The 15,543-nt window shown below is 53.7% G+C and overlaps 1 protein-coding gene across 5 annotated transcripts in view; it reads left to right on the top strand.

Annotated features, from left to right (window-relative positions):
• Window positions 1–1,843: 1,843 nt before the first annotated feature.
• The window catches only part of CSNK1D (casein kinase 1 delta), a 46,003-nt gene continuing 32,303 nt past the window's right edge, over window positions 1,844–15,543 (top strand). For 4 of the 5 annotated variants that reach the window (XM_038742924.1, XM_038742925.1, XM_038742926.1 and 1 more), the window contains exon 1: window positions 1,981–2,145. In XM_038742924.1, the coding sequence (XP_038598852.1) occupies window positions 2,070–2,145 (76 nt within the window). In that variant the 5' untranslated portion in view covers window positions 1,981–2,069. Of the gene's footprint in view, window positions 2,146–15,543 lie in introns of all 5 variants that reach the window. The other variant, XM_038742928.1, reaches the window with a different exon arrangement.

Raw genomic sequence — 15,543 nt, 5'->3', positions numbered from 1 at the left:
GTGAAGGAACGAATGAATGAAGGAATGAATGACTAAATGCCTGCCTGACCGACCGAATGAAGGAATGACTGCTGATTGACTAAATGACTGACTGACTGACCGAGTGACTGACTGCCTGACTGAACGATTGCTGACTGACTAAATGACCGACTGACGACTGACCAAATGAGTGAACGATTGCTGACTGGCTAAATGACTGACTGACGACTGACCGAATGAGTGAACGATTGCTGACTGGCTAAATGACTGACTGACTCACGACTGACCGAATGAATGAATGATTGCTGACAGGCTGACCGAACGAATGACTGACCGCCTGACCGGTTAAATGACCACCTGACTGAAAGAACGACTGAACGAATGAATGACTAAACGACTGACTGACCGACCGACTGACCGGCCGAACGAAGGAACAAAGGAACAAATGAATGAAGGAATGACTGCCTAAATGACTGATGACTGACCGAATGGCTGACTGCCTGACTGACCGAATGAAGGAACGATTGCTGACTGACTAAATGACTGCCTGACGACTGGCCGAATGAATGAATGATTGCTGGCTGACTAAATGACTGGCTGAACGAATGAATGGCTAAAGGCTGACTGACCGACTGAACGAACGACTGGCCGCCTGACTGACTAAACGACCGCCTGACTGAAAGAATGAGTGAACGAATGAATGACTGACCAGCCGAACGAAGGAACGAATGAATGGACAGCACCTGTATATATGTACGTATGTTTGTACATATTTATTACTCCATTTATTTATTTATTTATTTTACTTGTATTTGTTAATATGTTTGGTTTTGTTCTCTGTCTCCCCAGTCTAGACTGTGAGCCCGCTGTTGGGTAGGGACTGTCTCTAGATGTTGCCAACTTGGACTTCCCAAGCGCTTAGTACAGTGCTCTGCACACAGTAAGCGCTCAATAAATACGATTGATTGATTGATTGATTGAAGCTAGCTCTCTTCCTCCCTTCAAGGCCCTACTGAGAGCTCACCTCCTCTAGGAGGCCTTCCCAGACTGAACCCCCTCCTTCCTCTCCCCCCCCTCCCCCTCTGCATCCCCCCTGCCTTACCTCCTTCCCTTCCCCACAGCACCTGTATATATGTATATATGTTTGTACATATTTATTACTCTATTTATTTATGTATTGTACTTGTACCTATCTATTCTATTTATTTTATTTTGTTAATACGTTTGGTCTTGTTCTCTGTCTCCCCCTTCTAGACTGTGAGCCCACTGTTGGGGAAGGACAGCACCTGTACATATGTTCGTACATATTTATTACTCTACTTATTTATTTATGTATTGTACTTGTACATATCTATTCTATTTATTTTATTTCGTTAATACGTTAGGTTTTGTTGTCTGTCTCCCCCTTCTAGACTGTGAGCCCACTGTTGGGGAAGGACAGCACCTGTATATATGTTTGTACATATTTATCACTCTATTTATTTATTGATTTTACTTGTACATATCCATTCTATTTATTTTATTTTGTTGATACGTTTGGCTCTGTTGTCTGCCTCCCCCTTCTAGACTGTGAGCCCACAGGGACCGTCTCTAGATGTTGCCAACTTGGACTTCCCAAGGGCTTAGTCCGGTGCTCTGCACACGGTAAGCGCTCAATAAATACGATTGAATGATTGATGATTGATTGATTGATTGATTGAAGGACTGACTAAAGGCAGAAGCGAAGGAATGACGAAGAGGCCCCGCCTCTCCCTCGCTCGCTCGCTCCCTCCGTGGGGCCGCCCGAGCGGGTTGCCAGGCGGAAGTGACGTCACAGCGGCATGATGGCGGCGGCGCCGGTTGCCGTCGGTGAGGGCGCCTGAAGGCCGGGGCCCGGGCGATCCGCGTCCATCCTCGGCGGGGCGGCGTCCGGCGGGGCCGGCGGGGCCGGGAGCAGGACCCCCGGCGTCCGGACTCTCCCCTCCGACCCCTCTTGGCGCTGCCGGCCCCACGGCCCGCACCCAAACCCATGGCGAAAGCGGGGCCGTGACGGCTCCTCATCCTCCTCCTCCTCCTCATCCCCCTCATCCTCCTCCTCCTCGTCGGCCGCCATGGAGCTCAGAGTCGGGAACCGGTACCGGTTGGGCCGGAAGATCGGCAGCGGTTCCTTCGGAGACATTTATCTCGGTGAGGAACCGAATACCTCCCCCTCCCTGGCCCTCCCCATCATTTATTCATTCATTCAGTCGTATTTATTGAGCGCCTACTGTGTGCGGAGCACTGGACTGAGCGCTTGGGAAGTACAAGTTGGCAGCCCCCACCCCAGTCCGTCGGTCACCCCCTTTCCCAGGAGTCACAAGAGGGGGCAGAAGAGAACCCCAACTTTGGGGAGGGGTCACCCCTTTAACCGCATCCCAGGCCACCCCCCAACCCATAGGTCGCAGGAGTCGCAACTGGGGGCAGAAGACAACCCCACATTTGGGGGGATCACTCCCCTTGACCTCCCCCCCAGTCCGCAGGTCACCCCGCTTCCCAGGAGTCACAAGTGGGGGCAGAAGACAACCCCAACTTTGGGGAGGGGGTCACCCCTTTAACCGCATCCCAGGCCACCCCCCCAATCCATAGATCGTAGGAGTCACAACTGGGGGCAGAAGACAACCCCACATTTGGGGGGATCACCCCCCTAGCCCCACCCCTTGACCCCCCCCCAGTCCACAGGTCACCCCACTTCCCAGGAATCCCAAGTAGGGGTAGAAGAGAACCCCAGCTTTGGGGAGGGGGTCACCCCTTTAGTCCCTCCCCAGGACCCCCCCAGTCCATAGATCAGCCCACTTCCCAGTAGTCACTATTGGGGGCAGAAGACAACCCCACATTTGGGGGATCACTCCCCTAACCCCCCGCCAGAGACCCACCTCTTGACACCCCCCCCATTCTGTAGATCATCCCACTTCCCAGAAGTCACAAATGGGGGCAAAAGAGAACCCCAACTTTGGGGAGGGATCACCTCTTTAACCGCACCCCAGAGACCCCCCCAGTCCATAGATCACCCCACTTCCCGGGAGTCACAAATGGGTGTAGAAGAGAACCCCAACTGTGGAGGAGTCACCTTCATAACCCCAGCTCATAGATCACCCCACTTCCCAGGAGTCACAAATGGGGGCAAAAGAGAACCCCGACTTTGGGGGTGTCACCCCCTTAACCCCAGTTCATAGATCACCCCTCTTCCTAGGAGTTACAAATGGGTGTAGAAGAGAACCCCGACTGGGAGGTGGTCACCCCCTTAACCCCAGTCCGTAGATCACTTCCCAGGAGTCACAAATTGGGGCAGAAGAGAACCCCAAATTTTGGAGGCCAACCCCCCAAGTCCAGCCAAAGACTTTGTCTCTGAACCTGGAGTTCGGGGGGACTGTCATGATCCTGGCCTGGGACGGTTAGTGCTGAACCCCAAGACAACAGGGAAGTCGGGTTCAGGCATTAAGAATCCTGCTCCCCCAAATGACTCCAGGGTATTGGCTGCTAGGCGTTCAGTACAGAGCTGCGCACATAAGCACTCCAAAAGTACCACTGGTCGACGTAGGGGAGCCCCAGCTTATAAAGTATGGGGACCACCCCCCCTCCCCTCCCAGCAACATGGGCGAATATTCAGTTTGTGCCTTGGGCCCATCCCTGTTTGGCTTTTGGTCATCCCTTTTAATAATAATAGCTATTATGGTATTTGTTAAGCGCTTACTATGTGCCAGGCACTGTACTAAGCGCTGGGGTGGGTACAAGCAGATCGGGTCGGGCACGGCCCCTGTCCCTCCTGGGGCTCATAGGCTCAATCCCCATTTTCCAGAGGAGGGAACTGAGGCCCAGAGAAGTGAAGCGACTTGCCCAAGATCACACAGCAGACGAGTGGGGGAGTCAGGATTAGAACCCATGACCTCTGACTCCAGTGTTTGTGCTCTGTCCGCTCCGTCAGGCTACTCCTCTTCTTCCTCCACTTCTCCCCTCCCTGCTTCTGCCACCCCCCCCCCCCCCCCCCTTTTTGTGGATCTATTTGGGGTGACTAGGGGCAACTCGAGAGCGAAGAGCTGCAACTCATCGCCCTCCCTCCTGCCACCGAAGGGCTCCGGAACGATACTGATAATAATTCTGTTACTTGCTGAGCGCTTATTCGGTGCCAAGCACTGCGCGACGAGAAGATAATCGGGTCGGAGACGGTCTGGATCCACCTGGGGCTCACAGTCTGGGAGGAAGCGGGATTTGAATCGGAATTTCTACCCGGGTGCTTCCGTCGAAAGGATCTGGAGGTCGGCTCGAGCCGGCCGTGCAGCCGGGCTCTGGGGTGGTACTTCCTGGAGACGGTTCACCGCCATCCCTTGGGGACATATTTATTACTCTATTTATTTATTTTACTTGCACATATCTATTCTATTTATTTTATTTTGTTGGTATGTTTGGTTTTGTTCTCTGTCTCCCCCTTTTAGACTGAGCCCACTGTTGGGCAGGGACTGTCTCTATATGTTGCCAATTTGTACTTCCCAAGCGCTTAGTACAGTGCTCTGCACACAGTAAGCGCTCCATAAATACGATTGATGAGGAGGAGGAGGAGGAGGAACTTGCCACACCGGGGAAGAAGGGGAAGAGTTAAACCCTGCTGCTTGGGCAGGAAGGGAAATTCGAGCGCTGGAAGAATGGGGAAGGCCTGGAAGAATGGGGAAGGCCGGGTTGGTTGTTTTTGAAGTTCCAGTTGGAGAAGTGACAGCAGACTTCCGCAAATTAGAGGGGCCGGAGATGCCCCCCGCAGACCCCTAGTTGCCCCCACGGCCGGTTCCGTTGAGAAGCGGGGTGGCTCAGTGGAAGGAGCCCGGGCTTTGGAGGCAGAGGTCATGGGTTCAAATCCCGGCTCCGCCCATTGTCAGCTGGGTGACTTTGGGTGAGCCACTTCTCTGGGCCTCAGTGACCTCATCTGGAAAATGGGGATGAAGGCGGTGGGCCCCCGTGGGGCAGCCTGATGACCTTGTAACCTTCCCAGCGCTTAGAACAGTGCTTTGCACATAGTAAGCGCTTAATAAATGCCATCGTTATTATTATTATCGCCCCCAGCACTGAAGGAAGGAAGGACGGGAAGGAGAGAAACTGTTGGGCCAGCCAGGTGTGGGTAGTTTGGACGTCCGAATCTGTCAGATGTGTGCATTTCTCCCCCCGACCCCCTCTCGTCGAAGGCCTTTGTGGCTGGGAGAACCGTAGTCTTGGCTACCTGCTGTCTCACCCACAATGCACCGAATGAAATCTTGGCAGCACCAGGTGAAGAGCTCAGGGGCCGGCGATCAAGTTACCCCGCAGCTGGCCGCGCCCCGGCCGCTTCGGACGGCGTCCCCACGGGCCGGCCGAGGCCCGATCGCCCTCGCGGGCCTCGTCCACGTCCAGTCCGTGGGCCTCGTCCACGTGGGGGCTGGGGGGAATGCCGAGATCCGCCGGTCGGAAGCCAGGAGATTCCCAAGTCCCGGGCCGTACGGGGCCACGCCCGGGACGGATGAGCTGTTACTTGTCTTTCCGGCCTGATAGAGGTGTCAGTCACCCCTGCTCTCCGGACGGCCCCGGGCGGATCCGGCAACCGAACCCTCTTACCAACCTTGGCCAAGTGACTTAAACCTCTCTGGACCACGGTTACTCCGACTGAAACGGCCGGGGCGGGGGAACTGACTGGTCTGGCCCCAGAGGGTATCGGATCGGTGGAAAGAGCACAGGCTTTGGAGTCAGGTCAGGGGTTCAAAGCCCGGCTCCACCAGTTGTCAGCTGTGTGACTTCGGGCGAGTCACTTCACTTCTCTGGGCCTCAGTGACCTCATCTGTAAAATGGGGAGGAAGACCATGAGCCCCCCGTGGGACAACCCGATCACCTTGTGACCTCCCCAGCGCTTAGAACAGTGCTTTGCACATAGTATGCGCTTAATAAATGCCATCATTATTATTATCAACTCATTGGATGCTATTTATTGAGCGCTGCCTGTGCAGACCGCTTTATTGAACACTTCGGGAGAGAGGGTAGAGACGATCGCCGTCCTCGAGGAGCTTGCCATCCGTCTGGGGAGACAGACGTTAAAATCGGTAACATATCGGGGGATGGCGGCATCTAAATTTATGAACCTAAGCGTCTTGGGGTGTGGGACCCCCCCAAGCGCCGAGGCAGTTCAGGAGGCCAAGGTACAGAATGCAATAAAAGGTCCTAGGAAGTGTCGTGAATCCCATCGTGACGTGTATATATCTATAATTCTATTTGTATTGAGGCCCGTTTAGTTGTTTTGATTTCTGTCTCCCCCCTTCTAAACTGTAAGCCAGGTATGGGCAGGAATTGTCTCTTTTTCATTGCTGAATTGGACTTTCCAAGCACTTAGTACAGTGCTCTGCATCCAGTAAGTGCTCAGTAAATCCTATTGAATGAACGAATGATCATCTAAGTTATTTATAGAGCGCTTACTACGCGCAGAGCCCTGTACCGAACGCTTAGGCGAGTACTATACCACAGAGTTGGTTGACACGATCCCTGCCCTGACAGAGCTTCCAGTTGACGTGAAACACGAAGCGGGGAGAGCTTCCGTTCCAAAACCGCCACCTCCCGCACGCGTGTCGTGATTAATTCCCAGCATCCCGAGCCACGTCAACCCATCGGCCGTCTCTGGCTCGGATAATGTTTGTGGCGCGCTGTGCTCAGCGCTTTTTTCTGTGTCAACATTCCTTCATCTGGCCATTCCCTTATTTATTTAGATGACTGTTTGTCAAGACATTTTGTACCTAAATCCCCGACTATTCTAGAAGCTCCCTGTGGGCAGGGATTTCGTCGGTTCTCGGTTTTGAACCTCCCAAGCTGTTAGTACGGTGCGTTTCCCCTACGGATGTTCAGGAATGCTATTCCTATATTTTTATGGTATAACGTGCTTCTGGGCACTGTACTAAACGGTAGGGCGGATACAAAGCAATCAAGTTGGACACAGTCCGTGTCCCACTTGGGGCTCTCGGCCTTAATCCCCGTTTTACAGATGAGGGAACTGAGGCCTAAAGAAGTGAAGTGACGTACCCAAGGTCTCTAATCCGGCGATGGAGCCGGGATTAGAACCCAGGTCCTCTGTCTCTCTGGCCCATGCCTTGTCCAGTAGGCCACGCCGCTTTCTCCTACTTCGGGCTGCCGTCCCCTTTAGCACCGGGGATTGACGGAGTTTGCGGTGAGCGATCCTTGGACTTCATTTAACTGGGCATCTCCCTGTGAAACAGTGTCGTTCCCATTTTCCAAATGGGAGATTGTCTGGAGTCCCAGTTGTAGACCTTGGGAAAACTAGACATTATCACACTGAGAACCTTTATATCCTGGGCCTGGCCTTTCATTTTCATCATACCCACTGCAGGTTTCCCGTTTCCCAGAGCTCTTGTGTTTGGATTGAATCACTGGGGACAGACTCACATCTCCCCACCACCAAACCATCAACGTAGGCCTTGGTTTACAGCTGATTAATGATAATTATTGCATTTATTAAGTGCCTATTCCATGTTAAGCCATGGGGGAGACCCAAAATTGTGAGACTGAATGTAGTCCCTCTCCTACACGAGGCCCACCGTCCCGCTTATTTTCCAGATGAGCCGACCGAGGCCCAGTATGGTACATTCATTCACTCAATTGTATTTATTGAGCGCTTTCCATGTGCGGAGCACTGTGCTAAGCGCTTGGGAAAGTACAGTACAACAATATACGGACACATTCCCTGCCCACCGCGAGCTTGCGGTCTAGACGGGGGGACGTCTGGAGGTTAAGTGACTTGGCCAAGGTCACGTCTCCAGAGTCTTCCATGCTCTTTCCACCGGGTTGTGTTGTTTAGACTGTGAAAAATATCATAACTTCCTAGTGGAAAAAGCCCAGTCCTGGGGAGTCAGAGGACTTGGGTTCTAGTCCCGGCTCTGCCACGTACCTTTAGTGTGGCCTTGGATAAGTCACTTCACTTCTGGGTCTCACTTCCTTCATCTGTAAAATGGGGATTCAATACCTGTTCTCCTTAGACTGTGAGCCCCATGTGGGACCTGATGATCTTGTATCTACCCCAGCGCTTAGTACAGTGCTTGGCACTTAACCGACGCCCTGGTTATTGTCTTTCGGCTTTGCCCAGGGCCGTGTCATTGTGTACAAGAATCCAAACCACCTGACCGTTTTTTAAGGGTGTTTGTTAAACCCATATAATAATGATGGCATTTATTAAGCGCTTACTATGTGCAAAGCACCGTTCTAAGCGCTGCGGAGGTTACAAGGTGATTAGGTTGTCCCACGTGGGGCTCACAGTCTTAATCCCAATTTTACAGATGAGGTAACTGAGGCACAGAGAAGTTAAGTGACTTGCCCAAGTCACACAGCTGACAACGGCCGGAGCCGGGATTTGAACCCATGACCTCTGACTCCAAAGCCCGGGCTCTTTCCACTGAGCCACGCTGCTTCTCTTATTACGTCTAAGCGCCGGAGTACAGACAAGCTAATCAGGTTGGAACTTTAAGAACTTCCAGCCCAGCGCGTGGCTAGCCAACTCTCAGAGGACTAGCCATTGTTCGGGTTCTCCATGTGAAGGAGCCGGTCGGGCTATGGATGATTTAATTTGGACCCTTGGTTAATGAAAAAACCCATTAAATCCCTGCGGATTTCAAATCCCTCCGCCTCTTTCTGGTCAGTCCCCTTAGAGCCGTTCAGGATAGCCAGGAATGCCCCAGAAGAAAGCTTTTCTTTTGTCTTCCTTTTACCTGCGTTATGCGGAAGGAAAACGAGAACCCTGTAGTCCGAACCAGCCCGGGTCCAGGGTTGGGCTTTTACCGACCGGATTATTTGACGGGCAGACGGCGGAACTGGATTTTTGGTTCCTCTCTCGTCCAAGGCAGCTCCGGTTCCCGAACCTAAGCCGGTGCCCTGGCCGCCTCGGGTGGGCGGGGTGGGGAGGGGTGAAACTTGTCGTAACCGTGTGCCAGTTGGGTTGGGTTTTCGTGTTTATTGATATTTATAAATAGTCACAGCGGACGCACCCTCGGGAGCGCACTGACTTAGGAGAGTGGATTTTGGCAACCGAGTACCTCGGCATCTGGATCTCGGACCTCTGGCCGGCCGGGCGGTCGAAACGCCCACCCCGAGACAAGGGGGCTTGACGGGATCACCCCCCTGGGCGGTTAAAACCCGGACCCTGACCAGCTGAGAGATTGAAGGTCTCATCCAAAGGCAGAGCCGCAGGCACGCAGGGACTTGCAGGATTTAACAGTTCCCTCATCTGTAAAATGGGGATTAAGGCTGTGAGCCCCATGTGGGACAATCTGATTACCTTGTTATCCCTCCAGCGCCTAGAACAATGCTTTGTACATAATAAGCGCTTAACAAATACCAAAATTATTATTATTATTAACAAGAACGGCGGTGTTTGATAAGTGCTTACTGTGTGGCAAGCATTGGGCTAAACGCTAGGGTAGATCCCAGATAAATCAGATGAGAAACGGTCCCTGTGCCACGTGGGACAATCTGATTACCTTGTTATCCCCCCAGCGCCTAGAACAGTGCTTTGTACGTAGTAAGCGCTTAACAAATACCAAAATTATTATTATTATTAACAAGAACGGCAGTGTTTGACAAGTGCCTACCGTGCGGCAAGCATTGGGCTAAACGCTAGGGTAGATCCCAGATAAATCGGATGAGAAACAGTTCCTGTCCCACATGGACGTCGCGGTCCGAGAAAGAGGGAGAGCAGAGATGTTCCCCCCATTTTACAGATGAGGAAGCGGAGGCACAGAGAAGTTAAGTGAACAGGCCGGCAGCAGAGCCAGGATTGGAACCCAGACTACTCTAGTTTGTTTCTGTAAATTGACGTTAGGGACGAGAAGGGCTGTTCGGTTACCTTCCTCTGACGGAATTGTCTCTGTGCAATTCTGGAGCACAAACACACTTGTTTTCATAATTCAGTTCCGCCATCACTGGGGCCCCAGGAGGAAAGTCATGTGTCCCATCTCCCCAGCAGGAATGTGTCCTGACACTCTCGAACTCGCCCCCTTCCTGTTGAAGTAGCGTGGTTTAGTGGGTAGAGCACAGGCCTGAGAGTCATTCATTCATTCAGTTGTATTTATTGAGCACTTACTGTGTGCAGAGCACTGTACTAAGCGCTTGGGAAGTCCAAGTTGGCAACATATAGAGACGGTCCCTACCCAACAGCGGGCTCAGAGTCTAGAAGCGGGGAGACAGCAACAAAACAAAACATATTAACAAAATAAATAGAATCAGAAGGACCTGGATTTCGATCCCGGCTCCTCCCCTCGTCTTCTCTGTGGATCTCGGGCAAGTCACTTAACTTCTGGGCCCAGTTACCTCGTCTTAAAAATGGGGATTAAGATTATGAGCCCCATGTGGGGCAGAGACTGCCCAACCTGATTAGCCTGTATCTACACCAGCGCTCAGAACTATGCTTGACACCTAATAAGCGCCTAACCAATGCCATCATTGTTATTATTTATCGAGCCGCCACGGCTCCGCCGAGCCGGGTTTGGGTCATCCACGTTTCCCCACGAGGTCTCGCCCGGCCTTCAGGGACTCGAGGAGGGGGCCACCTCCCAACATGCCAGACCCAGCATCTCCGGGAGAGGAAGGAGTGCAATCTTGCTTCCGCGATGCGGCCGGGCCCCCACCCGGACCGCCGTCCGGACGACCCACCGTCTCCCTGCCACCTCGCAGCCGGGGATTCGGGAGCAGCCCGCCGGAACGAGAGCCGACCCAGAAAGGTACCCGAGGAGATGGAAACGAATTCTCTCCAGCTGTGGCCAACGCCCAGGTGGGATGACGTCGCCCCGTGGACCGCGAGGGATTACTTCGATCGTGCCCGGGGCCTGAGGCGGCCCCGATTTTCGCCCACCAACGGGGTTGACGCCCCTCAGAAGGACCGGAGTCGACGGGTGGAAAGAGCCTGGTTTCCGGGCCGGGAACAGGGATGGCGAGTCTTAACCTCGGGGAAGACTGGAAACCCTTTGTCTCCGGCGATCGGGTATAGAAGTGGAAGATTTTGGGGGATTTTTTTTTTAGGAAAAAGGCCCCCTAATTCGGGCAATTTCCTATTGCTTTTTGAGTTTCTATTCACATAATTCAACGGGACAGTAAGTGGTGATCGACGAGGTGGCTTTTTTGCATCCATTGTCCCTCCATCCCCCATCCCGTGTGCCGCCTCAGCTGGAACTTCTGGCGGCATCGATGCTCTCCCCTCCGGGAGGCGCGGATTTGATTTGGCGGGTTCCTTCTCTCGTCCTGGGTTAGAGCGGGCGAAGACGCCTGATTCCCCCAGCGTCGAGTCTTCCTCTCAGGCCATTTGGCGTGCGTGGCCCCCGGGGCCGAGCCAAGACCCGTCGTTGCTGCCGCCCGGACCCTCGGTTCCCTCCGCGCCCCTCGGGCGGCAGTGGGCTTCCGGCCGTGGGCGCGTTGAGGCGAGTGAACCGAGCGGTGGTCCTGAAGGAGACATCCTTGGTGGTCTTGATGCCCCGTTTCCGTGGCTCGAAAATGCAAATTGAAGACCCTTCTTGGAGGAATCGCTAATGCCGACCATCCGGGCGGCGCGAATCACGGAAGGTTCCCCGGCCAGTGTCCGGCCTCCGGTCCGTCCTGGCTAGTCCAGTCCTCGCCCGAGTGGACTTCGGGCCCCGTCCCTTCCGATTCGGAAGCTGTCACCCGAACCCCAGCGAAACTGATGGAGAAGGGGCATCCCACCGGGCAGGCGGGCGGCCAGCGGTTCGGTCAGTGACCTGTCGAAGACGCACGGTCACTCAGCGGAGGGGAACGGAGCGAGCGGAGAACAATGGCGATATTCAGGGCGGTCGCCAACAGAGACCCGCGTTCCCCCCGAAGAGCACAGCTGCAGATGGTACCCCGAATCCGGATACGAGCCACCTGGACCCCCCCAAATGCTGGGGGAGGCAGGGTAGCTGGGTCCCCTGCCGCGACCGCTTGCTCCCCGGAAGCCAGTCTCCAGAGATGAAGGACGCCGTCATCACCTCAGGAGATGAAAGCACGTGATAAACCGGCTCCCGGGAGGGCGTCGGACCGGTCCCATCGGTTCCGTTCCCCTTGGCAGCTTCCGGCTTCCGAGGGCTCTGGCCCGGGGTAACCGGCCGGGACGGGCATCCGTTGGAAGTGGGCTTCGTGCCTGGCTGCCTCCGGGAAGTCAGGGCCGCGTTCCTGCGGGACGGAGAACGTCCTCCGCCGGGCGGGAAAGACTGACAGTTGAGGCGGTTGCAGAGTGAGAAGGCATCCGTTCTCCTCAGGAGCTGACCCGTGGGGGTCACCGAATCCGGGATTCTGCATCCACTTTGATCCACCTTTCCAGGGGCTGTGGTTTCGCTTGCGGATAAGGTGTGTCATCGGGAAGCCTGGAGTGTGCCCCTGGTTGTTTTTTCCACCGCTTCCCCCACATCCTACAGGCCGAAGGCTAAACGGATCCCCCCACGCGGGGCTCTGGGCCTCCGTTGAAGTGGGGCGATTTGAGAGGGAACGAGGTAGGACCAGGAAGATGGCACGGATTGCCGTTTCTCCTAAATGACTGACTTCAGGGGAGCGGATTGGACTCTCACCAAGCTTGAACACGCACTAAGCGCTCAGGAAATACCCACCGGTGCCGAGAAGCGGGACGCCCCACGCGGAACGGCTCCGGCCGACTCACGATGACTCAGAAGCTCCTCGAGCGATTCTCGGCCGTGACTTAACCCACCAGACACGTCGACGTCCGGGGCGGCCTCCCGGACGACTCGGATGGCTCGTAATTATCGGCATTATTATGTGGCGCCTTTGAGGATCGCCCAGGGCTCTGCCAAGATGAACTCGTCTGCCCTTATCCCAGCTCGGCAAACCGGGCCGCAAAACCCAACCGCCCGTCCCGCCACTCAGGATGACGGCGACGGGGCAGCAAATTCATCGAGCTCTCACCATGGGCCGAGCACTTTACTGAGCACTTGGGAGAGGACGATAGAGGGAAACCCGGGAGGAGACCAAAGGTCTCGCCCCTGGGATTGGGGTCTTTCCGACCCGGGCGCCACGAGGGGGCCGGGACCATCAGGGAATCGTGGAAAGTTGCTCCTGGGGATAATAATAATAATAATAATTGTGGTATTTGTTAAGCGCCTACTATGTGCCAAGCACGGTTCTAAGCGCTGGGGAGGATACAAGGTGATCAGGTTGTCCCGTGTGGAGCTCACAGTCTTCATCCCCATTTCACAGATGAGGTAACTGAGGCACAGAGAAGTGAAGTGACTTGCCCAAAGTCACACAGCTGACAAGTGGCAGAGCAGGGATTCGAACCCGTGACCTCTGACTCCCAAACCCGTGCTCTGTGCACTGAGCCATGCTGCTGTCAGGTGCTCCCGTTCTGGCCGTAGTCAGTCAATCAGTGGTATTTACTGAGCGCTTTCATCTGTAGAGTATGGTACTGAGCGCTTGGGAGACTACAGTACACTAGCGATTCATTCGATAGTATGAATCAGAGATCAAAGAACAGTGCTTTGCACGTAGTATGTGCTTAATAAATGCCATTATCATCATCTGTAAAATAGGGATTAAGATTGTGAGCCCCAAGTGGGACAACCTGATCACCTTGTATCCTCCCCAGCGCTTGGAACAGTGCTTTGCACATAGTAAGCGCTTAATAAATGCCATTATCATTATCATCTGTAAAATGGGGATTAAGATTGTGAGCCTCACATGGGACAACCTGATCACCTTGTATCCTCCCCAGTGCTTAGAACAGTGCTTTGCACATAGTAGGTGCTTAATGAATGCCATTATCATCATCATCATCTGTAAAATGGGGGTTAAGATTGTGAGCCCCACATGGGACAACCTGATCACCTTGTATCCTCCCTAGCGCTTAGAACAGTGCTTTGCACATAGTAAGCGTTAATAAATGCCATTATCATCATCATCATCTGTAAAATGGGGATTAAGATTGTGAGCCCCACGTGGGACAACCTGATCACCTTGTGTCCTCCCCAGTGCTTAGAACAGTGCTTTGCACGTAGTAAGTGCTTAACAAATACCAAAATTATTATTATTATTATAGGCAAGGTACAATGAGTAGGTTGGCAGTAGAGGAGCGAAGTCCAGTGCTCTGCACCCGGTAAGCGCTCAGTAAATACGACCGGATGAACGAATGAAGCGTGGGCTGGATCAGACTAGGAAATCGGTGCTTAGTACAGTGCCCTGCACATAGTAAGCGCTCAATAAATACGATTGATGATGATGATGAAATCGGCGAGGTGAGGTAGGAGCGGGCGGGCTGATGGAGTGCTTTAAAACGGATGGTCAGCCTCTGCGGTCCGTATTTCGCTTAGGAAAGCAGCACGGCCCAGTTGAAGGCGCCTGGGCCCAGAATTTGGGAGAACCCGGGTTCTAATCCCGGTTCCGCCACCCGTCTGCCGTGTGACTCTTCCCCTCTCCAGGCCTCAGTTCCTTCATCTGCAGAATGGGGATTCAGTCCCCGTTCTCCCTCGGACTTAAATTGCGAGCTCCCTATGGGACCGTGTGTAGCAGAGGGATTCCGACCAAAGGGGTGTGTGACTGTGAGCCCACTGTTGGGTAGGGGCTGTCTCTATATGTTGCCAACTTGTACTTCCCAAGCGCTTAGTACAGTGCTCTGCACACAGTAAGCGCTCAATAAATACGATTGATTGACGATGACCTCTCCCAGGCCAAGGATTCACTAGGGCTCCGGAGGGGTCTCGCCAGGAACGAGCAGCGTTAGGGGAAGCAGCGTGGCTCAGTGGAAAGAGCCCGGGCTTTGGAGTCAGGGGTCATGGGTTCAAATCCCAGCTCCGCCACTTGTCAGCTGGGTGACTTTGGGCAAGTCACTTCAGTTCTCTGGGCCTCAGTTCCCTCATCTGTAAAATGGGGATTAAGACTTGTGAGCCCCCCGTGGGACAACCTGATCACCTTGTAAACTCCCCAGCGCTTAGAACACTGCTTTGCACATAGTAAGCGCTTAATAAATGCCATCATTGTTATTAACCAGACTCCGGAGACCAACCCCAGTGGGTTAATCGGCCGTCCAAGACCGGCACGTCGGCTTGGGAGAGGGGATGCCAGCCGGCCTGGCCGCGCCCTACCCCCAAAATGGCGATAATAATAATAACGGTAGTCATTCATTGTTGTATTTATTGAGCACTTACTGTGTGCAGAGTACTGTACTAAGCGCTTAGCACTTACTCTGTCATTAAGCCCTTACTCGGTTTCGAGCACTGTTCTAAGCGCTGGGGTAGATACGAAGTTGGACACGGTCCCTGTCCCACATGGGGCTCAGTCTTAGTCCCCATTTTCCAGATGAGGTAACTGAGGCACAGGGAAGTGAAGTGACTTGGCAAGGTCACACAGCAGACAAGTGGCGGAGCCAGGATTGAAAGCCACGTCCTTCGGACTCCCGGGTCCCTTCTGTTATCCACAAGGCCACGCTGCTTCTTGTAATAATGATGGTATTTATTAAGCGCGTACTATGTGCAAAGCACTGTTCTAGCACTTACTCTGTGCCAATCACGGTCCTCAACACTGGGGTAGTTACAGGTTAATCAGGTTGGA

This window comes from Tachyglossus aculeatus, unplaced genomic scaffold (genome assembly GCF_015852505.1).
Source record: "Tachyglossus aculeatus isolate mTacAcu1 unplaced genomic scaffold, mTacAcu1.pri scaffold_1_arrow_ctg1, whole genome shotgun sequence".
In the NCBI taxonomy this organism is placed as follows: Eukaryota; Metazoa; Chordata; class Mammalia; order Monotremata; family Tachyglossidae; genus Tachyglossus; species Tachyglossus aculeatus.
This window is presented reverse-complemented; position numbering and strand designations above follow the sequence as displayed.